General features: G+C 35.4%; 1 protein-coding gene across 1 annotated transcript in view; it reads left to right on the top strand.

Annotated features, from left to right (window-relative positions):
- Positions 1-27,307, top strand: part of EXOC2 (exocyst complex component 2) — an 86,122-nt gene that overhangs the window by 3,121 nt on the left and 55,694 nt on the right. Inside the window, exons 3-10 of the mRNA XM_087707534.1 lie at positions 1,735-1,911; positions 3,686-3,812; positions 14,176-14,289; positions 15,485-15,609; positions 19,178-19,258; positions 23,227-23,372; positions 23,459-23,540; positions 24,209-24,311. Coding sequence (XP_087563660.1) covers positions 1,735-1,911; positions 3,686-3,812; positions 14,176-14,289; positions 15,485-15,609; positions 19,178-19,258; positions 23,227-23,372; positions 23,459-23,540; positions 24,209-24,311 — 955 coding nt within the window. The remainder of the gene's footprint in view (positions 1-1,734; positions 1,912-3,685; positions 3,813-14,175; positions 14,290-15,484; positions 15,610-19,177; positions 19,259-23,226; positions 23,373-23,458; positions 23,541-24,208; positions 24,312-27,307) is intronic.

Below are 27,307 nucleotides of genomic sequence, written 5' to 3'. Positions count from 1 at the left end.
TACGTACGTTATAACCCTAACCCTAAAAAAATTTCGATTTTATTGTGCTTGTCATCGCGGTTTTGTTGGCGCGATTTTGACGTCGCGAATTTGTGGGTGCGATTTTGACATCACGTTTTAATCGGCATATGTCTATCGCACAATTGTCAGGTCACAAGTAAAAGTAGTAGCATTCATTCCACACTGCTTCATCAGTGAGGACCAATTACCATTTTTAATAATTTTGTCTTATGAATTTGAAGAAGGGTTGCCATTGATGGCAACTAAGCTAATCATAGTAGATAAATAAGCAGCCATACTCTCTGGTTTATGACAATAATGATAGCAAAAGTGCCCTTGCCTAGTGGTGTGTTCTTGATGTCACATGACTGCACAGCATGTGTGTGTACAATACTCATTTAAAAGGGGGGGGGAGGTTTAAAAATCCTCAAAGTATAGAAAATAACTTAATGCTGATTTTGAGTTCTAGGTATTGCAAAGATACAAAAGTCCTTTTTCTTCCTTAGGTAACAAAGGGATTTCAAAACCCATTCTTTGTTTCATTTTTTGCCGCCTTGTTCGTTGACCAGCTGGAAAGATAGATGGAAGTGGAAATTCATGCTAAATGCTACATACTGTCCAATGCAGAGAAAGTTTAAGAAAACAATTTTTTCAAATTTCCCAGATCAAACAGGGCAGCAGTTAAGCTTCCTTTTGCTGCCTGATTTGCTTCCACAAACAGAATGGAGCCCAGCAGAGAAACAGAGCAATGGATTCGCTTTAAAAGTGTTACCCCTGAACTGATTTTTCCTCAACCTTTCTACAATCCTCTTCTTCCAACTACTGACATAAAGATGGAATCTCTTCTTATGTACATGTTGTATATCTAACATCAGATATCTGCTAGCATCCTGGCTTGGAATCTGTTAATCCCAAAACAAAATCTCTGAATTCTAATAAGTAACGTTAAGAAGAGAGTTAACAACATAAAAAAACACCCCAGCAGATACTTTTAACTGTGGAACCTTTTATATATAGGCAAGTTAGAGACGGAAAGTTATTGGGTGTTCTCCGTCTGAAGGGAAGGTGTGGTTTTTAGGTTTTTTTGTAAAGGATAAAAACTCTGATCTGTTGATTGTTTTGGAATTAGACTTTGCACAGATCAAACTACCTGCCATTGCGAGTAGTCCTCTACTTAACTCTAAACTATACATTTAGTGACGTTCAAAGTTACAGGGATACTGAAAAAAATGACTTATTGTGATTTTTCTCAAACATTACAGCATCCCAGTGGTCATGTAATCAAAATTCAGGTGCTTGGCAACTGGAATATATTTATATCAGGTACACTGTCCCAGGGACATGTGATCATCATTTGTAACCTTCTAAATTGGCTTCTGACAAGCAGAGTCAATGCAGGAAACCAGGTTTGCTTAACAACTACATGATTCCCTTACGTAGCAATTGCAGTGATTCGCTTCACAATTATGGCAAAAAGGCACTTTTGACTTTTAAAGTGTTTATATTGTGTCTTTAATTTCATTTTTAGGTAGAGTGAAGCTGAACATATCTAGTTTTTATTTGCAAACCCCTTTAAGTTTCATTTAAATTATATGTTTAAAGTGTATCTATAAACATAATATGAGTCTCATTTGTAAATAAAAGCATTTCAGATATATTGGAGATAATGACATTTTTAAAATTTTCCTAAACAAATTTTGCTTTTCTGTTTTCTCTGAATCTTCATTAACCAAGGCTTGACAATCTGTGGACACAATTGCCTTCTCACTGCTGAATGGATGTCTGCCAGCAAAATTGTGTGTCGAGTAGGTCAAGCTAAGAATGACAAAGGGGACATTATCGTAACTACAAAGTCAGGAGGGAACGGGACTTCTACCGTTTCTTTTAAACTTCTGAAGCCTGAAAAAATAGGTGTGTATATCTATATAAATATGTCCATACTTGTATATATTTTTTTCTAACACTTAATATATTAAGCTTTTAAAAATTAACTATTGATGAGATCTGGATGTGTGGTTAATTCAATAAACGTTAAATAGAATATAATTCTTCGTGACCCATCAAAACCGCGGTTGGCAAAACCGCGCTCGACGAAAGCGCGTACCTGACGTCATCAGCAGCGTGACAAAAAAAATTAATAAATAAATAAAATTAAAATAAAATTAAAGCAAGCCAATTCACATAAAGGTAAGGGTTAGGTTTAGGGTTAGGGTTAGGTTAAGGGTTAGGGTTAGGGTTAGGGTTACGTTAAGCGTTAGGGTTAGGTTTAGCGTTAGGTTAAGGGTTACCGTTAGGTTTAGCGTTAGGTTAAGGGTTAGGTTTAGGGTTAGGTTTGGGGGGGTTAGGGTAAGGTTTTCGCTTTAATTTTAAATTTACCGCTCACAGCACGATGTTTTCGTCGCGCTGTGATGACGTCACGTACACGCTTTTGTCGAGCGCGCAATTGTCTACCGCGGTTTTGTGGTGGAACCATAATTCTTTATTGGCCAAGTGTGATTGGACATGCAAGGAATTTGTCATTGGTGCACAAGCTTTCAATGTACATAAAAGTTGTAAGTGATAAATCATTATCATAGTCATCATAAAAATGCATTTATCATAAATCATAAGATACAACCCTTAGTGATAATCATAGGATATTAAATAAGCAGTTTGGGGGAGTAAGCCTTTGCAGGTTTCCTGTTTGAAGTTCCCCGAATGAATATATTGGAATTAAACTCAAGATTGTGTAAAGTATTACTTTATCATCATTATCATTCATCATTATCATTTATTATATTTATATGCTGCCCTTTTCCCCCGAAGGGGACTCAGGGCGGCTAACAAATCAAATCAGGGAAAGGGGGGGATACAGACAAAAAATAAAAAATAAAAACAATACATAACAATACATAATTTAGAAACACACAACAGTCATACCATTCAAGATGGGGGCAACAGCTCTTTACCACATAGTTTGAACTCTTCTCTGAGAAAAAGGCTTATATTCAATATAAAGTTTTTTCTTAGTTATTGATCATGATTTCATTAAGGTATCTTTGAGAAGCCAGGAGATTGGGGGCCTGCCTGTTCTCAGGCTAATATCATAACCCCCAGATTCATGAAGAATCAATTTTGATAAATTGATGAGAGTTCCAAATAACAATGCTATGATAGCACAGCTTAATTGTATGTTTACTCCTATATCCTATTTGTTATCCTATCTTGTACTATTTGTTTCAATTTGTGATATTGAACAGTGGGAAAAGGAGAAAAACATGCAGCTTTTGTACCTGTGAGTTAACTTTTTTCCTTTTACATTTGCGTTTTAGTGGCAACCCCCCACCAAATTAAATATCAGTGGAGATTCTTAGTCATTCAAATCCTGGTGGTCCCAAAAGTGCTTTTCCAAAAGGCAGTGGACTTGGCGAAAGTCCAGTTGCCTTTTGAAAAAGCACCTTTGGAACAAAAATAAAAGAGAACAATGAATGTGAAAGAACTATTTTTTTTTTAAATGAAATCCATTAACAACTCTATAAGATTGCGTCCAGATTAGGTTCTTCCTCTTTTCCCCCCCAAGCCATTATATATAGAAATACATTTTAGATTCAATATTTTTTTAAAAAAAAAGTATTTCAGCAATTCAGAACCTCACGAGACTGGGCAAAGTTTATTGTTATGCCCAATGTGTGCTTGTTTTATCTAGGTATCCTAGACCAGTCTGCTATCTGGGTGGATGAAATCAACTACTATGACATGCGCACAGACAGAAACAAAGGGATGCCCCCTTTGTCTTTACGGCCCGCTAATCCTCTTGGTATTGAGATAAACAAGTGAGTACTCAACACTTATGCATATTCCTAGGAATTTTACCTGCATGAATTCCACAAATTTTAGAACCTGGGATTTGAGGAAAGTAATATCGTGACCTGACAAATGCGCGCCAACAAAACCGCGATTAGGGTTAGGGATAGGGTTAGGGTTATAACGTTGTTTTTGCGTCCCACTATGTTGTTTGTTGATGGCGCGCTTTTGTGTGCGCGCATTTGTCGGGCGCACATTTAAATAGCAGTAGTAGTAGCAGTAGACTTATATACCGCTTCATAGGGCTTTCAGCCCTCTCTAAGCGGTTTACAGAGAGTCAGCATATTGCCCCCAACAATCTGGGTCCTCATTTTACCCACCTCGGAAGGATGGAAGGCTGAGTCAACCCTGAGCCGGTGAGATTTGAACCGCTGAACTGCTGATCTAGCAGTAGCCTGCAGTGCTGCATTTAACCACTGCGCCACCTTGGCTCACATTTGTCGGTGAACCAGTAATATAGATAGGGAATTTGGTTTAATCATGGAAAACATTTCAATTTCCCATTTGATAAAAGATGAAGATGGTAAACTATTTGGAAATATATACATTCTGGTAAATTTGTTTGACATCTAGTTGCAAGTCTAATTCAGTGGAGAGTGCGCGATCTTAGGCTGTAATTTATTGGCAGCATGTCCCAGGCCATAATCAGATTTTGATTTCGTATCCTGGTTTACAAAGTATGACTACCTTTAATTTTCAGGTTTTCCAAGTCTGGAAGTGATTAAAATATATGATATCAGACCCCACGATACTAGCATTGATTCTGAGAATATTGAGTTAGAATTAAAGAAGATCATTGCATTTTTAAAGGTTAATTCCAGATCACTCTATTGTCCTAAGTTTATAACATCTGAATTAGGCTTCAGTATCAGATATTGGTTTGTTTTGCCTAATCTGCAGAACGGACCCAAAATAAGACTAATAAATTACTAAAATACTATAAAAATTGGAATAGGGGTAGGAGTTTTGCCTTAGTATAACAGTTCTGTAAGTGACAGTCTTGTCTAACAGCCAATACTCCAATTTTTGCCTTGTACTTTTAATAGATTATATTGCAGTGGTCTCCAACCTTGGCAACTTTAAGACCTGTGGACTTCAACTCCCAGAGCTCCTCAGCCAGCAAAGCAAAGCTGGCTGAGGAACTCTGGGAGTTGAAGTCCACAGGTCTTAAAGTTGCCAAGGTTGGAGACCACTGTTATATTGTATAGCAGAATATATTAGATAATTTATACTTTAGCTTTACATTTCAATCGGTATGCATTTCTAGCAATGAAACATATTTCTAGCCATTATGTACTTTAGTTTCATTGAAATTTTAATGGTTTTCCTAACCATAAATGCTATTGTTCTTGGTAGTGGTCATGTTAAATTCCTATAAACATTAGGACAAAGTTTCAGTAGTGACATTTTGATAAATTAGTACTGATTTGTTGTTTTGTTAAGACCTGCTTTCATAGTATAGATAGGAATAATAAACCACTAAGGCTTGTGAGCTAGCCAAAGTATAACAAGTCTTGTCAGATATGCTGCAATTAAAAAGTAACACTCACAGAGTATGCTATTAAAATATTCCTAAAAGAGAACTAAATTTTGATATAAATGCTGTATATTTGCTGCTACTATTGTTCCTTATAAAATAAAATACTATATCCAATAATATTATTGACTTAATTGTATTTTTACTGTCCGTTGGAATAAACGTAAATTCCAACTTTAGCAACTTTCACTAGTTCCAGTATGGGGCTCACCTGTGTTTTTATAAGGTCCTTTAATTATGATTGATGCTTTAGAAATGCCTTCCCATTAAAAAAGATTATTGTTAAACCTTTGATACTTTAACACTTTTCTACTAATCTCAGTGGATTATAAATTATTCAGGATTCAACTAATTTTTTTTTGCAAGCACGATAGCATTGCAACCCAAACACCCTTGGCTATTTTACAGTTTATTCTGGAAAATAATTTTATATCTAGCATAGATAAAGAACAAAATTAATTTTAAATGAAGACAGTATGTTTTCTTACTGTTGTGTTTATTAGCATAATAATGGGATTGTTGCCTTGTCTATGAGGTTACAATTATAATAGGAAGCAATGGAATGATCTGCATCCACAGACTAAAAATTGGTCTGTTTTAATATAAAGTTAGAAAGAAAAACCTCGTTGGCTTTTTAATTTTTGTTCATATTCTGGAATATTCAAACTTTTCTGTATTAATGTTTTTCACAAAAGATTATGATCTTCTCTAAACTATTTACTTTAGCCCTTCAGTAGCAAAGTTTATTTTATGGCCTTAAGAAACCAAAAATGTGATGATCTTATTTTTATCAGGGTGTTTCATCCTTGGTTGGTTTATGCAGTAAATATTTTTGAAACAAAAGCTTAACTATATGCATTGCAGGCGATTTCTCCCTGGTTTCAAGTATTTTATTATTAAGTTGAATATTTTATAGCCGAAAATGTATTCAGTGGTCATTTATTTGGTGGAAGCCCTTTATAGATGTGAGTGGGAACACAAAATAAAACAGTTGCTTTTGAATGGCCAGTTGCGAGATTTTTTATTTTTATTTTTTGTATATTTAAAGTACTGAATGAAAACTGAATATATGGAATGGACCTTTACAGTCATTTGCATAAACATAAACTCTGTTGCTTGTCAGGAATTCTTACTGTGACCTACTCAAATAAAAAGATTGTGAATGTAGCTGAGATTTATAATCAGACCCAGGCGATTTGTCTGCTGTTCTGTATAGCTTCACATTGCAACTGAAGGATCAAATGCTTGGCCCTTTACATAAGCTCCTTTTCCTTATATTGCTACAGATCAGGGGTGGGTTTCAACCGGTTCGCGGCAGTCCCCGCGCCTTTGTGGGCGCACTGTCAACGTCGCATTTTTATCACCGTGGTTTTGTCGCCGCGCTGTTGTCAGGTGCGCATTTTTTGGGTCACGGTGTCAAGGTATTCAACACATTCCTCCTATTTTCCCCACAACAACAACCCTTTGGGTGAGTTGGGTTGAGAGAGAGAGTGACTGGCCCAAAGTCACCTAGCTGGCTTTCATGCCAAAGATAGAACAAGAATTTATGGTCTCCCACTTTCCAACCTGGTCCCTTAATCACTAGACCTAACTGGATCTCTCCCACAATTTCCCTAACACATTCCATAGAGCCAGCAATTAAAACACCCCTGGGTGTTTAATTCCTTAAAACCCAGAGAGGTAAGGAACAATCATAAATATGCTTCATCTGGCTAGAAATAGCTAGTGAATTCTTTGGGATTATGTTACTTTCATAGCAATAACTCTGAGGGAAATGTAATTACAGTGGAAGGTTGTATTTTATGGCTAGCTTAGTTTCTTCGAGGCCTAATTTACTGATCGCGCACTGCCACCTAATGGAATAGTAGAATCCTTTTTGTAATGACATAAAAGTTGGCTATTAAAAACTTTTTTTTAACTTATGCATGCATGTGCACATACACACAGGTTATTCTTGCAAGTTAAGCTGAGTTGGTGCAAATTTCAGTCGATTGTTACAGTGTTAGAATCAAAATACAGTCACAAGAGCATAGTATTTGCCTGCAGAAGACCAAATATTATTGTTTAATACTATTGATTTCTATAGGAGAAATTCCAATGAAATGAAAACCCCAGGGATTTTCCTGGTGTATGAACAATGCAAATATTTATTAACTATTTAAGATACTCGGTCACTTTTCTGTAATTTCCTCCTGACTATAGTTTCACTTGGATGCATGGAAGTGATGTGTTATATCAGTGTTTTACTTACGCTTGGTCCAGATTTGCTATTAGTTGCTTTTAGGTTGTTTCCAGAGAATCTCCTTGTCTTCTGTCCTAGCACTGGAGAAAGTCCCTGTTAACACCTATGGGTTTGTCCTGTTTAGTCTGCCTTAGCATCCTTTCTGTTGGTCTCCTGCATGCTTGACTAACAGAATACAGCTGGTACAACGTTTGCTCCATGGAGTCTGGCTGATACCAGACAGGGGGAATGTGTATGGTAACTTGGTTTGTTTATGGTGGTTGCCATTCAGACTTTATTTACTTAAAATGGCTCTTCTTGACCTATAAAATCCTCCAGAATCTAGTTCACGCTAGTTTTTTTGCTGACAGTATCCAGTAGAACTGCTTAGTTTTGAATTTTAAATAAGAGTTTACAGAATCATGTACATAAGCATCACTACTTTTACTTGATTGATAATTACTTAAAAGTTATATTTACGAACTTTACATCTATATTTCATTTTAAAGGAAAGCATGTAAAGCTATCAAAAACTATAAGTAACTTCCAAAGGAAGCTTACATACCAGTATCTAATATCTTTAAAAAGCTTGCTCATGTTGGATATTTTCTTATAAAATGTCAAAAAAATGTTAACATATTATTTGTACAGGATTTGGTTTAGACTGCTAGTATTTTTTTGTATTTTTTTATTAAAAGTTTTAATAAGTTTTACAATTATATACCTTTCCCCTTCTCTCCCTCCCCCCTGTCCCACATCCCCTCCCCCCCAACCTCCCAGAGCAAATACAGGTTATAAACATTTAGCAATCATACACTAAACTAAACTAACTAACTTTAGCATCGTCCCTCGAGCTGGTATTGTATTGAGGCTGGTAAAATGGATGAACCTTCTGGAGCTGATATAAAATTGGTTTATCTAGTGCTACACAACATAGGCTCAACTTGGATTATGTCATGTCTTTTTAAAGGCAGTAGGCTAGAAACTGAGACAACAGAGTTCATGTCCCACTTTAGGCATAAAACCAGCTGGAAACCAAACCAACTTTGGCCAGTCACGCACTCTCTCAGCCCTGGAAAGCAGGCAATGGCAAATCACTCCCAAATCTCGCCAAGAAAACTCCAAGCATTTTTTCCAGGTAGTTGTCAGGAATCAGTACTGAAAATTTACTGTGAAGAAAATGAAATAGAATTGTGCACATCCGGACTGAACCTTTAAAAATGGGGGCAGTTCTTGAGGTTTACGAGAATTATGTGATTTTAACACTTTAAGGAGCAACAAGATCATTTTATTATTTGTATTTTGTTTTTATGTTCCCCTTTTTCCCCTTGAATTGTTCGCCGCCCTGAGTCCTCCCGGAGAAGGGCGGCATACAAATAATAAAATTCTAATTCTAATTTAAATTAAATAGGAAGCAGGTAGCCACTATAATAAATGAATGAAATATTCCCACCCTTGAATCTCATGGTTCTGATTTATATTTCATATTTCTTTTCAAAAGTATCCCTTTATTATGAATTAGACAACCTGTGCCCTGTTGGGTCACTTCAGAAATATTTCCTTACCTAAGCAGAGAAACAGAATAACCAAAGTTAGCTCTCCCCAAAAAAGCAATGGGAGCAGGAGAGATTTCTGACTTCCTGCTGATTTCCCCACAGAGTTCCCTTCTGGGAATCTGGCAGGGAGCAGAAAACTTCCTTTTCCTTTTCGCAGGTAAGTGGCTGCTGCTGGGAATTGGTGGGAGAGAGAGAGAGATGGCTGGGAAACTAATGGAATGTTGAAAATGAAGCAAGGCATCAGTTTCCCAAATTTCGTTCTCTCGGGAATCACGGGTCACACATTTTGAATGCATTCTGCAAGTAAGCCCATTTGAGGTAACTTCTGATGTCACAACTCCTGCATTTCACTCGGTTAAAGATCATGACAACAAGAAGTACCGTAGTATATAGATGAAGTGGTAGTAATCACATTATGGAGTAGGATCTGTATAAGCTACTGTTTTTCCCCTCAAAAAACAGGTTGCAACATGTAACTTGCTAAAACTAGTAAACGTAATTGTTACTTGAATAGACAGGGGAGTAAGGGGTCCAGGACCAGAGGATGTGGGGGCACATTTAACAATGCTAGAACTGCCCGCCAGAAATGGTCTATACTTTAACGGTTTGAGTCTGGCTCCATGGATGACACAGAATGAGCTCCTGTTGCTTGTTCCCTGACTCCTGCACACCCAGCATTTTGAAAATGTATCGCAAGTAGATAAATGGGTACTATTCGGTGGGAAAAATCTAGGTGCGTTCGTCTGTGCAAGAGAGGGGAAGCCAGCCCTGGACCTGCCGATGCCGATTATCAAGCTAGTTACTAGATTGTTCTTCTCGTTATACGGTGGAACTCCTGTTTATAGTTTTGATTCTCTTCGAGAATCAATCTTCTAGATCAGTGGTCTCCAACCTTGGCAACTTTAAGACTTGTGGACTTCAACTCCCAGAGTTCCTCAGCCAGCTTTGCTGGCTGAGGAACTCTGGGAGTTGAAGTCCACAGGTCTTAAAGTTGCCAAGGTTGGAGACCACTGATCTAGATGACCCTTTTGTGATCATTATTAATTTCCAATTGCACAGATATAGTGTATTATGATATAGAATTCAACGTCTTTTAAGACTGAGGTTTCATTTTTTTTAAATGTATGTCCTTGGAACAGTATGGGCTGAGTACGGTAATTTTCCTTACTTACACTTTCCTCCTTACATACAATTGAAGCGTTTTTAAAATATAATTTTAGGATACATCTTTCTTGTTTAACTTAAATTATCCCCTGAAGTTAAATTTATTTCACCTTCTACAGGTCACAATGAAGATACAGTACCGTTTGGCAGAGATTCAATCTTTTTAGCAGTATAGTTTGCATATCTAAAAGGTTTACTTCTAATGCCTTTGAGAAGGATTTGATTTCATGTTTTGAATTTTACCCCTGTTTTTTTTAAAAAAAAAAATTAAACCAAACATTATTGCTTTTAAAGCATTTTTAAATAATTTTGTAACGGCTGGAGGCAGCATTAGGTAGAATGCTTAGCATATATATCTTCGTGAAAAAGAAAATAATCTCTGCATATTTCCTAAACAGTTATTTCTCACATGCATTATTCACTTCACTGTTCTATAATAGTTTTATCGGTAATGTTCTTCATTATTTGTGCTGAGTGAAATGGGGGAATAAAAATGAATATTATCCATCCTCAGATTTGCAGATATGTTTCATAATTCTCTATCATCATCAGCAGCATTGATCTTGTTCCAGTACCTAGAAGGACATAAATATTATCTGTTACTTGGAGAACCATGAGAAATGTACATCCTAAATATTAAGCAAATGTGTAGAATTGTCACTTAATGGAAAAGGATTACCTTTTCCCCCTTCTTGTGAAAATTGTGGGTTAATACAGTGTGCCATATACCGTGCTCATACCACTGAGATCAAATTTTTTGCCCATTAAAATGAGCTGTCATGTCCTTGTTAATAGCAATAGCAGTTAGACTTATATACCGCTTCATAGGGCTTTCAGCCCTCTCTAAGCGGTTTACAAAGTCAGCATATCGCCCCCATCAACAATCCGGGTCCTCATTTTACCCACCTCGGAAGGATGGAAGGCTGAGTCAACTCTGAGCCGATGAGATTTGAACAGCCGAACTGCAGAACTGCAGTCAGCTGAAGTAGCCTGTAGTGCTGCACTCTAACCACTGCGCCACCTCGGCTCATTTAAGAGGAAAAGAATTGCGCATCTTCCCTGCTTTTTCCTCCATAGGCTTATTTCTTAGGGTAAAAGTAGTCCTCGAACTACAACCACAATTGAGCCCAAAATGTCTGTCGGGAAGCAAGTTGTTAAGTGGGTTCTTCCCCATTTTTCGATCTTCCTTGCCACGGTTAAGTACTGTAAATCACTGCAGTTGTCAAGTTCATACAGCCTGGTTGTTTGACTTCTCTTGTCAGAAGGTTGCAAAAGGTGATTTCACGACCCTGCTGCTGTCATAAGTATGGGTCAGTTGCCAAGCATCTGAATTTTAATCATGTGTTCATGGGGATCCTGCAACAGACATAAGTCTGAGAAACGATCATAGGTCACTTTTTTCAGTGTAACTTTGAATGGTCACTAAACAGACTGCTGTAAATCGAGGATGGCTTGTAACTCAGATATTACTTCCAGCTATGTAATGTTTCTTCAAGAGCTTCTGAGCTATATTCATTTGCATTTATGATATTAACCTCAGTATTATCTTAGGTATCGCTTACAGGTTTGGTTCATCCGATAGGTAAAACAGTCAATAACAAAGTTGCATGTGCTGTAATTTGATGTGGGAATGGCCTTGGGAGACAAGAGGAATTGGAATTGGAATTGGAATTTGCTTTATTTGTATGCCGCCCTTTTCCCTGAGGGGACTCAGGGTGGCTCACAATTCAAGGGAGGGGGATAAACAAACAAGTTACAGAACAAAAAGACCATACACTACTAAAAACACAACAATCATACCATTCGGAGTGGGGCTGCAAGTCTTTAGCCCCAAGCCTGCCGGAACAGCCAGGTTTTAAGGGCTGTGCGGAAGGCCTGGAGGGTGGTGAGGGTACGAATCTCCACGGGGAGTTCGTTCCACAGGGTCGGAGCAGCCACAGAGAAGGCTCTCCTCCGGGTAGTCGCCAGTCGGCACTGGGCGGCTGATGGAATTCGGAGGAGGCCTAGTCTGTGGGATCTTATTGGTCTAGTGGAGGAAGAGCCTCAGACCGGATAATCATTATCTAAAAGATATTTCAGGGGAGGAGAAGCATTTCAGAAGGGATCCTCCCTAGTTGCCTGAAGAGTAAAAGGACAGGACGGGAGAAATACTTTCAGCTTATAAGATTCTGTTAACGTAGCCATACAATAAATATACAGTAGAGTACGCATAGTTGTTCTTCTTGCCTGGACTACCTCAAAGAATAACATTTGTTATTATGCTCTCCTTGCCTCCTGTTAGTATGGATACTGGATCTAGAATCTCACAGTTTTAATTCAGTAAGTTTTCCCTTGACCAATTTTCTCCCTAAAATGCATATGCTTTATTCCCAGTTTGAAGAGAGATACAGTAGATCAGAAATGCATGCATTGCATCTTAGGTCTATATTGCAAAACAATGACAAGCAAATGTAATTGACTTAATTATCAGTGTAGATATTTGAAAGTCATTGGGAAATTTAAGTTGTTCTGAAATAAGTTTTCCCTTCCATTTTTCCCATTGCTATAATGCAGTAAAACGTAAGCGGTGAATTAAATTCATATTTCATAAACAAAGATTATGAGAGCTACAGATCAGAAATATCTCACTTCTTTACTGCATTCCCTTTCACACGATCGTTATTGTTTTTATTGAAAGAGGAATACATACACAGATACACACACACACACACACACACAAATACACACAGGAAAACAAAGTGATGTGGTTCCCTTAGAGCACACTGATCTCTTCTACATGATCTATCATAACTTACCCTGATAGCATTTAATGCAAAGCCATTGAAGGGCAGATGATTAGAATACTTTCCATTGGTCAACAATACTTTAAGGAACATGTATAAAAACTGGATGGAAAGAGAATCATTCAGTATGCTCTTTTTTTAAAATCCAAATAATAGTGCAGCTTTTCTAATGATATATATCCCTCAGTGTTAGAAAGGCATTGTTGCATGAATAGATTGTTCTGAATTTTCTAAATCTAGAGTTAAAAATAGATATATAAGTAATAAGTAAAATAAGAAATCTGTAATATAGATGTGCAATTTCTTGGGAAGGAGCTGTAAATCTGTCTGAATGACACGCAGTTTTGATTATATAAGTGGGCTTTATAAGTGGGACTGCTTTGCAATACACCGAAAATTTTCATTTGGTGCAAAATACACCAGCTAAATTCTTAAGTGATATTTATTAGACAGAATACATATTGCCACTTCTTAATGGTCTTAACCATTAAACTATATCTGAATGTCTTACCTTTTGCATAAAAACACAAAATCATTTCTCTGTAATCACAAAATTTCCTTTTTGGTTTTGGCACCTCTTCCCACCAGGACAAGAACTTTTTTTTTGCACTTTAAAATAGACATAAAAATAATTCATTACTATGTTAATTTATGACACAAATGGCCAATCCATGGGCCTCAGATAGAACCAGTCCTTCTGTTCATAGCCCTCAAACTTCTCCAAAGTGGGACGGGTTTTTTTGCTTGTCTGTCAAATGTGTGCCATACATTATGCCTCTTTAAAGTCTTTTAAAAATTCAATTCCCCCAAATCAGCTGTTTTTCCAATCCTTATGTAGAGTATACTTAAATCCAGTGATATTTGTGTATATTGATCTGTGTATGAGAATGCAGTGTTAATATTTTGATATTTTAATTTTAAGATAGATAGATAGATAGATAGATAGATAGATAGATAGATAGATAGATAGATAGATAGATAGATAGATAGATAGATAGATAGATAGATTCTTTCCCTATTTAATGACTTCAAATCCATCATTTAGTCTTTATTTCTTATTGACTTGCCTAGAGGAAAGATTCCACAGAAAGAATTGGAGACACTGTTTCCTGGGAAGAGTGCTGATTTTACAAGTGAAAACTTTTCTGCGGCTTGGTATTTAATAGAGAACCATTCAACAGCAAGGTTGGTGTGAATTTTGTGTTAATATTTCTTTTTCATATTTAAGGAACGTCAGCAATACATTTTGGCAAAGAATTGTGGGTGATGTAGCTGCAAGTCAGCCCCTCTGAGACTTACGATCTGCATGAACTTAGTTGCATTCCTTTAAGTGGAAACTACACTTTTCTAATTTAATCTGGGTTCATGTCTCTCCTCAGAATTGTTTTTCAGTGTGGATGTATTATAAAACAAAATAAAGAATGCAGGTTTTTAAAAACAGACGTTTTTACAATAGGCAATGCCTTGATATTAGCACACTTTTAAATGGCCCTTCAGTGTTTTACTGCTTACTTAGGTGAAAAATTGTGTTTCCTATTTCACAATTCCATTGTAACATCCATTATTCCATAATTTCCCATATTTGAAACAAAAAGCTTTTTTTTTTCTCCTGGAATTCAGTCATCTAGACAGTAGCCATAATTCATAGTTGGAGTTCATTGTTATATATTTACTCATTTAAATTGAATATCCCTTCTCTTGGCATGTTTGCTGAACTAAATACATTTGTCATTATGACAAGAATAAACAAAAGTACAAGGATAGAAAAGCGAAAAATTAAAAGGCAAAGATCCAATTATTGTTTTAAACCAGTAACAGCAACAAGGAGATGACAGATTTGTATGAATGACATTTCAGTCCGCTATATCGTTCAGTTGTAGGCGATTTTGTTAATTTGTCTATTTGTCATCTTTCTATTTTAGGGAGAGAGATTCTCCGTTTCTCTCTCTTTCTTTCTCTCTCTCACACACATATGCCACACACAGTCTCACTTACTCTCTCCGGCAGAAACGCATAGAGTAAAAAAAACATTTTAATGACCAATACAATATCTCTTGTTTCATGCTATTTAGCAGATACTACACAAAGCTTTCGTTGGCATGGAGACCAACAATATTCTGCTTTTTCTACCTTTCCTGAATTATTTCCATGTATTCCTTATCTTCCTAAAGGTGGAGTTTTCATGAGTTACCAAACATTGAGATAGTCTTTCAATTTGTATAAAACAGCCTCCACTGGATTGGTGGATTACAGCAAGTCGTTCTATTTTTTTCTCTAAATGGAAAATTGTTGGGCTCGATATTTCATTAGGATAAATATGACCTGTCATTTCATCTTTGGTGTCTGAATGCCGTCTTGTCTTTTTCTCTCTTGATTTTAGTTTTGATCAGCTTAAAATGGCAGTGATAAATCTGAGGAAACAAGCCAATAAGAAAAACGAGGGCAATCTGCAATATGTCAAAGGAGGCCTCAGCACTTTTTTTGAAGCACAGAATGCCTTGTCAGGTAAGTCTCACAGACGACAAAAGGAATCTACAAATTCTAATGGACTGAAGAAATCATAAGGGTTGCAGTGACCTAAGCCACTAACAGCAGTGAAAATATCTGATACCCTCTATACAGCTATACATCAATTGAGAGAGAGAAAAAAATCTGTGATGTTTCCTAAAGTACCTGTAATTTGCCATTAGTAAGGATGCAGCCGATTATATTTCTGTATCTGTTCATTCTACTGTGGTGATTGAGTCTTCTGCACTATTGAAGTGTGAATCAGATGTGTATCTTCTGTGATTAAATACATAAGTAATCCCAACTATTCTACTAAATTTTACCACAGTTATATCACATTTCCCAAGCAAAAGATATTTACGTTCATTTATCTTTGCATTCAGTCTGAAAGATACAAGAACAGCATAGCATTCCACAGTTTTACATCTGGCAGTGCATAGAATTAGGAGGACAAATGTATGACAATAAAGCAAGAAGCTTTATTCTTGAAATAGTTTTAATATATTATATGTACTGAAATGTGAACCAATAGTTTTAATATATTATATGTACCAATAGTGAAAATGAACCAATAGTTTTAATATATTATATGTACTGAAGTGTGAACCAATAGTTTTAATATATTATATGTACCAATAGTGAAAATGAACCAATAGTTTTAATATATTATATGTACTGAAGTGTGAACCAATAGTTTTAATATATTATATGTACCAATAGTGAAAATGAACCAATAGTTTTAATATATTATATGTACTGAAATGTGAAGATGATTCCTTCACTCATTGGGTAAGAACTACATTTCACAAAGGAAAGTTTATTCTGTTCAACGTTTCCTTTTTAGGTGTAGTATTGTTTTATTAGCTATCACTTCCGTCAGTTATACATAATTTTGTCTATCGCTTTTCATTACATTGTATATTTTTTTTGTTTGCCAAGAGTGCTCTGTTAGTCATGTGATCTATGCATTTTTTCTAATATCTATTTGGAATTTCATAGGAATACATTTCTAGTTTTAGAAAAAGTATTAAATGGGCAAATAATGAACAATTTAAATCATTGCAGCTGAAATATCTAAAACTGAAGAAACTTAGATTCAAAGATTTTTCAAGATAAAATAGAATGTTTATTTCCATCTTTGCTTGAAATTTTGTTTATAATTCTTAGGGTTTGATAATGTAAAGATGTTACTGTTGCATGATACCAGTGTTACAATGTAGCTGAAGAATTTGTGAAAGGATTGAAGATTTCACAGACGTTCCATAACATTGTGAAGCTGGCATCATCTAACAGCAACATCTTTAGAAAATGCATATCAAGTCTAGGATTGTTCTGTCACGAAGGGAGCAATTTCTCAGTTTGCAGAAGCTCATCTTCCATTTGAGATTTAAAACAGTGTTTTTGAAGATATGTTACATTATAAATTGCTACAGTAGTTTTAAAATAGGAAATCATGTATGAGATGTGAAATGCAATATAAGAAAACATATCTTTTTGGCATATTTTTGTTCTATATAATATTTTTTAATTCCTAATATTCGGGTTGAAAATGAGACCTGAAAAACAAAGCTCTCATTTTCCAGAAATTAATGAAGACTTTAACCTGTCTGTGAGGTTCCACCACAAAATCGCGGAGGACAAAATCGCGCTTGACGAAAGCGCGCATTTGACATCATCACAGCGCAACGAAAACATCACACTGTGATCAAAAAATGTAAAAAAAAAAGCGAAAACCTTACCCTAACCCCCCCAAACGTAACCCTAAACCTAACCCTAAACCTAACCCTAAATCTAACCCTAAACCTAACCGTTAACGTAACGCTAAACCTAACGCTAACCCTTAACCTAACGCTAAACGTAACCCTAACGCTCTAAACCTAACCCTAACCCTAACCCTTACCTTTATGTGAATCGGCTTGCTTTAATTTTAATTTTATTTAAATTTTTTAATTTTTTCGTCGCGCTGTGATGACGTCACATGCGCGCTTTCGTCGAGCGCGATTTTGTCCTCCGCGGTTTTGACGGGTCACGGTCTGTGATGGGAATGACTTCAATGAATATTCTTGCAGTGCATTGTCATTGAGTACAATAGTGCAAGTGACTAAACCAGAAGTCAAGCAAGACTTCCATGGATTAAACTAGATGGTTTACAATGTTATTTCAGTATCCATCTCAAAGACATGGCTACCTATGGAAATTCATGAACAGAATTCCATTCTTCGTATTACTTCAAATATCCCTTTCCACTCCTGTCCTCTAAATTGTACTACAGGGTAGCCAAGGGAAATACGTTTAGTAAGAACCTGTGGAGAAAGGAAGCAAATAATGAAAGTTGGAATTATTTTCATATGGAAGTTTACAGTGCAAACGATTCCTTCCAGGATTTTTTGTTTGTATGTACATGTACTCGGGGGTAATGCAGGAAGGGCCACAGAGCATCACAGCCTTCAAGAAGACATGGCACCTTGATGTTTCAAGTGCTTCCAACACTTCCTAATCCTCACCACCAAATGGTTCACAGACCTTAAGAGCTACCTTTGAAAATTTATCATCAGATAAAAACAAATAATAGAGCTAAGGAGTGGAAAATTGTAAAGTTAAGGCAATGTTCCCGACTACTGTTCGTGTAGACCAGTGGTCGAAAAAAGAATGGAAGAGGAAATTATACAATAGTGAAATAACCGTGACCCGTCAAAACTGCGGTCGACAAAAGCGCGCTCGGCGAAAGCGCGTACGTGACGTCATCACAGCGCGACGAAAAAAATTAAAAATTGAAATAAAAATAAAATTAAAGCAAGCCAATTCACATAAAGGTAAGGGTTAGGTTTTGGTTAGGGTTAGGGTTAGGTTAAGGGTTACGTTAAGCGTTTAGCGTTAGGTTAAGGGTTAGCGTTAGGTTTAGCGTTAGGTTAAGGGTTAGGTTAAGGGTTAGGTTTAGGGTTAGGTTTAGGGTTAGGTTTGGGGGGGTTAGGGTAAGGTTTTCGCTTTAATTTTACATTTACCGATCACAGCGCGATGTTTTCGTCACGCTGTGATGACGTCACGTACGTGCTTTCATCGAGCGCGCTTTTGTCCACCGCGGTTTTGTGGTGGAACCGAAATAACAGTTATATTTGATTTGTCATATCCCAAAATGCCATATTGGTATTTCTGACTCCTTCAAATTAGGTATATATGACCATGCCTTTCTTTGCCTGCATAATCTAGCATAAAAGGTATTTGCTTCTTCAAAGCCAAGTAACCGACGAGAGCTTTTAGCCAGTGCTGAAGAGCTACTTTAAGCTCTACACAAGAAAGTGAAATATATAGCAGAACTGCCATGGTAATTAGAAGACTAAATAAGAGAATATACTCATGCCCAGATGATTAACTTTACTGCCAAAAATCATAGCACAAGTTTAGCAGCATAGTGAAGTTTAGAAGTCTGGAGGATCTGGCTCTTATCATAATGCCTGTGTCACTAGATCACAAATTATCTTGTAACAAACATGTGCTGTTTAAATCTATGACTATAGCTCGTTCATCCATTAAAATAGTTGAAATTTAACAAGTTGTTTTATTTCAGCTATCCATCAAAAACTGGAAGAGGATGGAACAGAAAAAGTAGAAGGATCCATGACACAAAAACTAGAGAATGTTCTGAACAGTAAGTTTTGTACAAATATAAATATAAATAATATATATATATATATAAATATGTATATATTTTCCAGGCTACTTCTTTTATTTTAAAAATAATAAAAATGAAAATTTCCCCACCATTTGTTTCTAAATTTTAAGACTATATAAAACTTGATAATTTGCTACTTGAATTTTGGCAGCGACGCAGAGACTGATGCTTGAAATTTTTAACAAAGTAAAAAATATTCTGATGCCCAGTAAGCCTTTAATAACATAGGGGTAACGTGGGTCTATTTGTTTAAACCCTATCGTTTAAATTGAGGAAATGGGTTTAAATAAATTGTGAGTTGAATCTATGTGACTGGTTTTTAAAGTAAGGTTTCCATAGAAAAAGGTTACGTTTCAAGCCAGATATGATAAATGCAAATTTATAGTTTACTTTTAGGGCAAATGGGAGTCTTGAAGATGAATTCAAAGTCATCAACCTTTTTATTTCTTTAGCCTCATCTATACTGAATTTCAGGTTTTAGATGTTTTAATTTTTGCAGTTTCTTTATAGCTTCAAAAAGTTTTTATATCTGACTGGTTATTTAACACATTTAATTCAGTTATTGTAGAACGGTTAAGATTTTCATATAGTTTTTTTTTTTAATGAGTAACTCTTCTATAAATGAAAATAATAAATTTATATTTTTATAATGGCATTTTGCATATATATTTATGACAGACTTTCAAATTAGTATTTTTAAATTTTTTGATGTAGAATTAATCAAATAACCTCAAAATGACACATCTGAAAAAGATAAGAAAATAGCAATAAAGTCTTAGATATACCAGAAAATACAGTTTCTCTAATTCACTGTTTTTCTTTGCATAGCTTTGAATATATTAGCTTTCTGTTCAGATTAAATAAAGCAGCATGCCTCACACCCAGAAACGGAAGTGGTTCATTAATTTTGCCTATACCTTTAATAATTCCATACTGCCTCTAATACTGATGATTTGGACCCCATTAATGGAATGGCTGAATTCAAGGAAAGAAATGCCTGAAAAATACTAGTGGATAAAAATACTCTCTTCATAATAGTAACGAGTTCCAGTCTAATGAAATGCAGAAATTAGCAGAGTTGGGCTCATGTGCAAGGAAGTTGCTTTGGATCTAATCTTCATTCTTGTTCCTTTTCTCTGTATCCCTCTGTGTCATGAAATACTGTGCAGAAGGATTGGAAGATCCTCTAAGGAATGTGAGAAGTCCTGAAGGGTGAATGAGTGAATTGGCACCAATCCTTGCCTACCCCGTCCTTTCAGCAGAGACCATGCCCCAAATCACTTTTGGCTCTGTGAATAGGCCATTAACTTTCAATTGACGCATTTCTTTCGGTTTCTGGCAAGGAAGAAAAGTTATCTGGAAAAGAATTTTATTTTCCATGGGTCTTGGACTGACTTGATCTTTCTTAGGAAATCAGGTTAACGCTATAGAGGCGGTGTATACAATACATGGACAATGGATTCCATCAAAATTAAGCAATTGAAATATTTAAAGTAGCAGCTGTATGTAATGTCGGATTTCACTTTGCCATTTTATTCAAGAGACTTGAACGCATCTAAAAGAAACAGAATGTGAAGGGAACTGAACTTGTTTCCTTTCAAGAGCTTCCCCCCCCCCCTCCATATACATATATACATAAACACCAACTTTTTTACAGAAATATTTCGGTGCAAGAAAATACACATTTGTGTGCATGTTCAGATTATTTTGTTAACTTTTTTTTGGAGAGAAAATCCTACAGGAGCTATTTTCCTTTGTTCGGTTTCTATCCTGATCTGAAAGTTCTTCCCCTTAAAGTGTTATTAGCAGTTTTAGAATATGAACATAGTCTGTGAAAGAGAGAGAGGGGGAAATATTTTTTATCCATAAGCCTACTTTTTGTGTCATTATATGCATTATGTACAGCTTATAAATAGAATTACTTCATTTCAGCCATACAAAACATATGTCTGTTTGTATATTCCTAACTAATTTATCTCAATATTTAGGATTTTGGGTGGAAAGGAAACATACTTTTAAATAACAATAATAATATGCATTTTATTATTTTTTATAGAAGAATAAAAGTAATAATTTTGAGAATTCTATAAAGATGAGGTGAAATTGCTAGTATAAAATTAACTGAACTCATATTAATACCAGTCCTTTTGAAAGATCTGTTATATATATATATATATATGTTAATAAAAATTAGAAGAAGCTTTATTTTATCTGAAAGCAACAGTAATTTGTACCCAAAGCATTAAACTTTGGAAAAGAGACTTTAATTAAATACATTGGGAATATGGTGCTTTAGAAAGTGAATTTTTATTGACTATTTTTTCTTTGTGAACATCATTTTTATTCTCAGTAAATCTGATTAAAAAAAATTTTCCCTAATTCCTGGTCCTTTTTACTCAAATGGGTGCTTTATACTATTATTAGAAGGATTTTTGCAGATATTCTTTTTAAAAGCAAGGTCTATGTAGCTTTTAGCCTTCAAAACATTTGGGGAAAAGAGAAAAATTATCCTAATGCTCTTGACGTTTCCCAAGTATGATTACTCATGGTTTAAAAATTTAATATTAAATAACCAAAATATATCAAATTTTAAAGAGTAGAGAAATAATGCCATGTAATTACTGTTTTTTTTAATCGAATACCTTTTTAAAAGCATTTCTTGAGCATTTCAATTATTTTACTATTTCCTAGTTGGAGTGTTATTTTCCAACTATTCATGTTTGCTAATCTTTTTAAATCATAAGACATTGAAAATAAAATGATTAGCAATATTACGTTTGAATATCAAGTCATTTTGTCTCCCTCTCCCTACCAAATAAAATGCAGTAGGACCAATTCTCTTGACAAAACAAAGTTTCTTGCATTAGGGTCTTGAAACATCAACAGTGTTTAAATGCTATTTAGATATAACAATTATTTTACAAAGGCTACTTTTAACATGAGCAGGCCACCCACAGTGTTGACGAGAGAAAATGGCATGCGAGCCACCCAGCGAGACTGATGTAATTTTTTCATCTTTGCTTAAATTATAGTCACTAGACCAGATAATGTAGAAAGTTTTACAGGCAGCCATCAAAAGGGATAGAAACATTCACTTTTTTTTCCTGGTAAATTAAAGATAAGTCGCAAGTTGGGGGGAAATTAACATATTTGACACATCTTTATTATGCGAAGGAAAAGCAAGGGCTTTTTTTCGGTAGAGTTTAACTCTGAAACATGCCCATCCAATTTTAAAGACTAAATGCTCTTAATTGTAACAAGTAAATGTTTGAATGTTTTATTATTTGTATGGCTTAATGCAGAATTTCTCAGCCCTTAGAATTATTCTCACATTCCTGCTTGAAACCATACAACGTTGCTCAAACTCATGGAATTTGATACAGAATAGTGTCAGAATTTGTGATGTGACTAATGGTTTAAATCATTATTCTAACGAAACGTCCTAATGGAGCTTTTCAGTGAAAAGGAATAAAAAGTCACTTTCAGGCATATTTTGTTCAAAAGTCACAATATTGGTACTATGTCTTTCCTGTAGTCAGTGAATTCTAAGCTACACTGTTCGTATCAGTAAAATTAAATTCATGCTTATTTCATTGTGTTCTGTTATGAAAAGAGAATATTAGTAATGATCAAATTGCCCTAAAGACATTGCTGAAACCATATAATTCAGTTCTGTAGCCAAAGGAAACTCTGAAGTTACGCAATGAATTTCAAGCATTTGCTGCAGGAATGGAAGTTGTTTTAAACGCACTTTGGTTTTTATCGCGCAAAAAAATCCTAAGTAGTAAATGTTGTTTCAGAACATTTCTAAGCCAAAACATTTCTAATATAAACACTTATCATTGTTGATGTATGTTTAATTTGTATTAAAAGCTTGACAAATTTTTGATTAAATTTAGCAAGAGCTGCAGTTTATCTACTTTTTCGTCTCCTTTTCTTAAAAGGGGCGAGCAATACCGCAGATACATTGTTCCAAGAGGTTTTGGGCCGCAAAGACAAAGCCGATTCAACAAGAAATGCCTTAAATGTTTTACAGCGCTTCAAATTTCTTTTCAATCTTCCATTAAATATTGAAAGGAACATTCAAAAGGTACTAACATTACAAAATGCAAGTTAAAGTGTTTTGCCCCAAATTTCCAGTACAGATTTCTTAAAACTTGTTTTTATGTTTTTAAGGGAGATTATGATGTTGTCATTAATGACTATGAAAAAGCAAAATCACTATTCGGAAAGACTGAAGTTCAAGTCTTCAAAAAATGTGAGTTTGGCATTTTGTTAAACTTTTATTTTAATTTTAGTAGGGAAAATTAATAATATAAGAACAAACTCAGAATAGGAATTCTACTACTTTGCTGAGTAGTTTTATCTTCTGCTTATATAGTACTTGTAGCATTTGAAATACGTTTTTAAACTGTGTGGCAATGTTTCTGCCTCAGAAATATTTTGTACTGTGCATAACAAGACGAAGCTGGTAATTTTCAGGTTATGTTTCATAAGAGAGATTTTGTGGATGTATTTTTAATGAGTTCAAAAATGGCAGTTTGCAGTTTATAAAATATTTTAATGCATATTTGCTTGGGATAAAGTTAAAACTGAAATTTCTTAGTCTTAAAACAGACAAAGGGCTCTTGTTGTTCTGAAAGTACAGAATGTATTTCCAGATTGATCAATTAATAGTTTCATGGACATCGAAATGAATTGAATTATAATATAAATTAAAATTTTCTGACTAACAGATCAGAGAAATTTAGGAAGACTTGAGAGCCAACAAGTTCATATACAAGACAATGATATAATGGTGATACTGGAATAAACGGTGATACTGGAGTAATTTGAATTATAAAGGTTATAAAAATAACTTTATACTTTGGTAATTAATGACATTTATTTTAGAGTTAATTATGGTGTTGTGTTTTAAAATGGTAGATTATGCTGAAGTTGAAACACGAGTTGAAGCATTAAGAAAACTTCTTCTGGATAAATTACTTGAGACACCATCAACGTTACATGATCAAAAACGCTACATAAGGTTTACCTTTTTCTTTTTTAAAAAATATATTCTTTATATAGGCAGAAACATTTCCTTGCTAACATCCTACTAAAAAACAATTATATATACTGTATATTTTGTATCTAGAATACTTTTCTGCAAACCGAAAGGTTCTTATTATTAATATTGTATAAAGGGAACCAACAACAGTACAAGCTTTCCATTTCAAAGAGCAGCTGAGCTGGCAATTTTAGCTTTTCTTTCTTATTCATTCTCAGACTATAGCACTACCTCCTACATTGCTTTCAACACTATAAGCAGTTTTTATTTTATTCATTTCTGCAGATTTTGAGTGTTTTCTAGAGTCTGTACTATATTACACCGTAGAATTTCATTTTCGGGGCATGTAGGATATGGTTCACTGCTCCATTTCCTATATTAAATAGAAATAGCATTTTTTATTTTTAAACATTTTAAAAGAATTTGGAGAAAATCATATTTGAAAGTGTGCTAAACTTTGAAAGGTTTGAGAACTTGTCTCACTGATATAATGCATTCCTTTAATATAAGCCAGCCTAGAATCATTGTTTGTTCTATGAAGTTATAGAGCATTTCAATGATATTATCTACTTCAGTCTTTATCTTTATTCAGTGCATCTCCTGGTAGGGGAAAAGAAAGGGACATTCTGTTCTTTACTCTCCACTCTTCTGGTCTTTATCCTATTATTAAAAAGAATAATGAAGTATGGATTACTGCATTAATCAATGTCTCATTGCCATTTAACCTGCATACTTCTTCATGCTGGGCAATCCTAATTCTAAGAAAGCATGTAATAACCAATAATAGGTTTGAAAGAGGAAATAATATTTAAAACCATTGCAGCAGAAGTGGAAATTTGTGTGAGGTTTGAACTATAAGACCTTCTGAAGCACTTTTGTCTATATCTCATCCCATATATCCTGAAACCTCTTTATATTTTATATAGCGAACAGTTCAAACTATACACTTTCATGCTGTCTTTCTCTAAATACATACTGTAAGGAAGAAGACAGTGCTGATTTATTTGAAATTCGTCCCCTATATGCATTACAAAATTTGCAGAACACCAGCTAACCTATTTTTTACAGTCAAAATCTTCCCCTAAAGAAACTGCTTCTTCACTTTTCAAAAGAATAATATTGTAATATAAAATGTCCAAATTGAGCATTGTTCTCTTTTAAAAAATCTAAATCACAAAATTTTTGACTTAATGGTTTATTCTTTCCTTCAGTTATGTAACATGTAGGACAGATTCCCCATGGCTGGCTTGATTTCAAAAAGGGGAGCTTTGCTTACTAGTATACAGGTAGTGCAACCACAGTTGAACCCAAAATTCCCATGGTTAAGCCAGGCAGTTAAATGAGTTTTGTCCTGTTTTATGACTTTCTTGTTATCAAGAAAATCATTACAGTTGTTAAGTGAATCATGCAGTTGTTAAGCATATCTGGCTTCCCCTATTGACTTTGCTTGTCGGAAGCCAGCTAGGAAGGTTAGAAATGATGATCACGTGACTGCAGGACAATGCAATAGCAATAGCAGTGGACTTATATACCGCTTCATAGGCCTTTCAGGCCTCTCTAAGCGGTTTACAGAGAGTCAGCATATTGCCCCCAACAATCTGGGTCCTCATTTTACCCACCTCGGAAGGATGGAAGGCTGAGTCAACCCTGAGCCAGTGAGATTTGAACCGCTGACCTGCTGATCTAGCAGTAGCCTGCAGTGCTGCATTTAACCACTGCGCCACCTTGGCTCTTAATGCAACTGTCATAAATACATGCCAGTTGCTAAGTGCCTGAATTTTGATCATGTGACCATAGGGATGCTGCAACAATCCTGAGAGTGAAAACCTGCTCATAAGTTGTGCTCTTGTAACTTCTAACAAAGGGTTGCAAGTTGAGGACTACCTGTAGTTTTGAATCTCCATTTCAGGCATCTCCAGGAGAGGAGCAACAGAACTGCTGTAGGTTAGAATAAGTACTGAGTAAGATGGTCAACAAGTTTGATCTGGTATAAAGTATATTCTATTGTTGCTCTTTTGGGTAAATAACAAAAACAAATAAAAACAAGATTAAAAATAAACAAATGAGTAGATTCATGCAACATTTCCCTAAAAGTTCTTAAAAAGGTCAAATTTAAGAGCCGAGGTGGTGCAGTAGAGTGCAGTACTGCAGCCACTTCAGCTGACTGTTAGCTGCAGTTCGGCGGTTCAAATCTCACCGGCTCAGGGTTGACTCAGCCTTCCATCCTTCCGAGGTGGGTGAAATGAGGACCCAGACTGTGGGGGCAATATGCCAACTCTGTAAACTGCTTAGAGAGGGCTGAAAACCCTATGAAGCGGTATATAAGTCTAACTGCTATTGCTATTGCTATTAAATTTGATTTTTGAATAAAAATTTGGTCCTAAGATTTTTTTTTTGTCCTAGGACAGTTGAAAATAGACAGTTAACATCTGTTAGTATTTCAGGTTACATCTAGGAAAATGGTCACATTTTCAAGTATGTAGCCCTCCATAATATTTCCTTTAATAAGGCTACCTTGTAGCCCCATGCATATGTGCCCACATGCAGCCATATAAAATATTATAGATATTTTGTAGCCATCCTACAAATAATAATAATTGTATGGGCATCTGAGTCTTTGCAGTCTTTCAATTTCTATTTACCGGTATTTACTCGTTTTTAATTTTAAAAATCTAAAAAATTCTTATTAATGTGTTGGTCCAAAATTATGATTACGTATGTGAAGTTGAACTATTAAGAAAAGGACAGTGGGGAGGACATGGATTAACAGAGTCAAAGAAATGTTTGGAATATTCTGGAACAGTGTTTCTCAACCTTGGTGACTTTAAGTCCTGTGGACTTCAACTCCCAGAATCGGGCTGGGGAATTCTGGGAGTTGAAGTCCACAGGACTTAAAGTCACCAAGGTTGAGAAACACTGTTCCAGAAAGAGCTATAGGCTATTGCTAAAGACTACTCAAAATAGTAAGCTATGAA

Source organism: Thamnophis sirtalis, unplaced genomic scaffold (assembly GCF_051295495.1).
Source record: "Thamnophis sirtalis isolate CommonGarterSnake01/CBP01778 unplaced genomic scaffold, rThaSir2_p1.2 scaffold_2, whole genome shotgun sequence".
NCBI lineage: Eukaryota > Metazoa > Chordata > Lepidosauria > Squamata > Natricidae > Thamnophis > Thamnophis sirtalis.
Note: the sequence above shows the minus strand (reverse complement) of the source record. Positions and strands in the feature narration are given on the sequence as shown.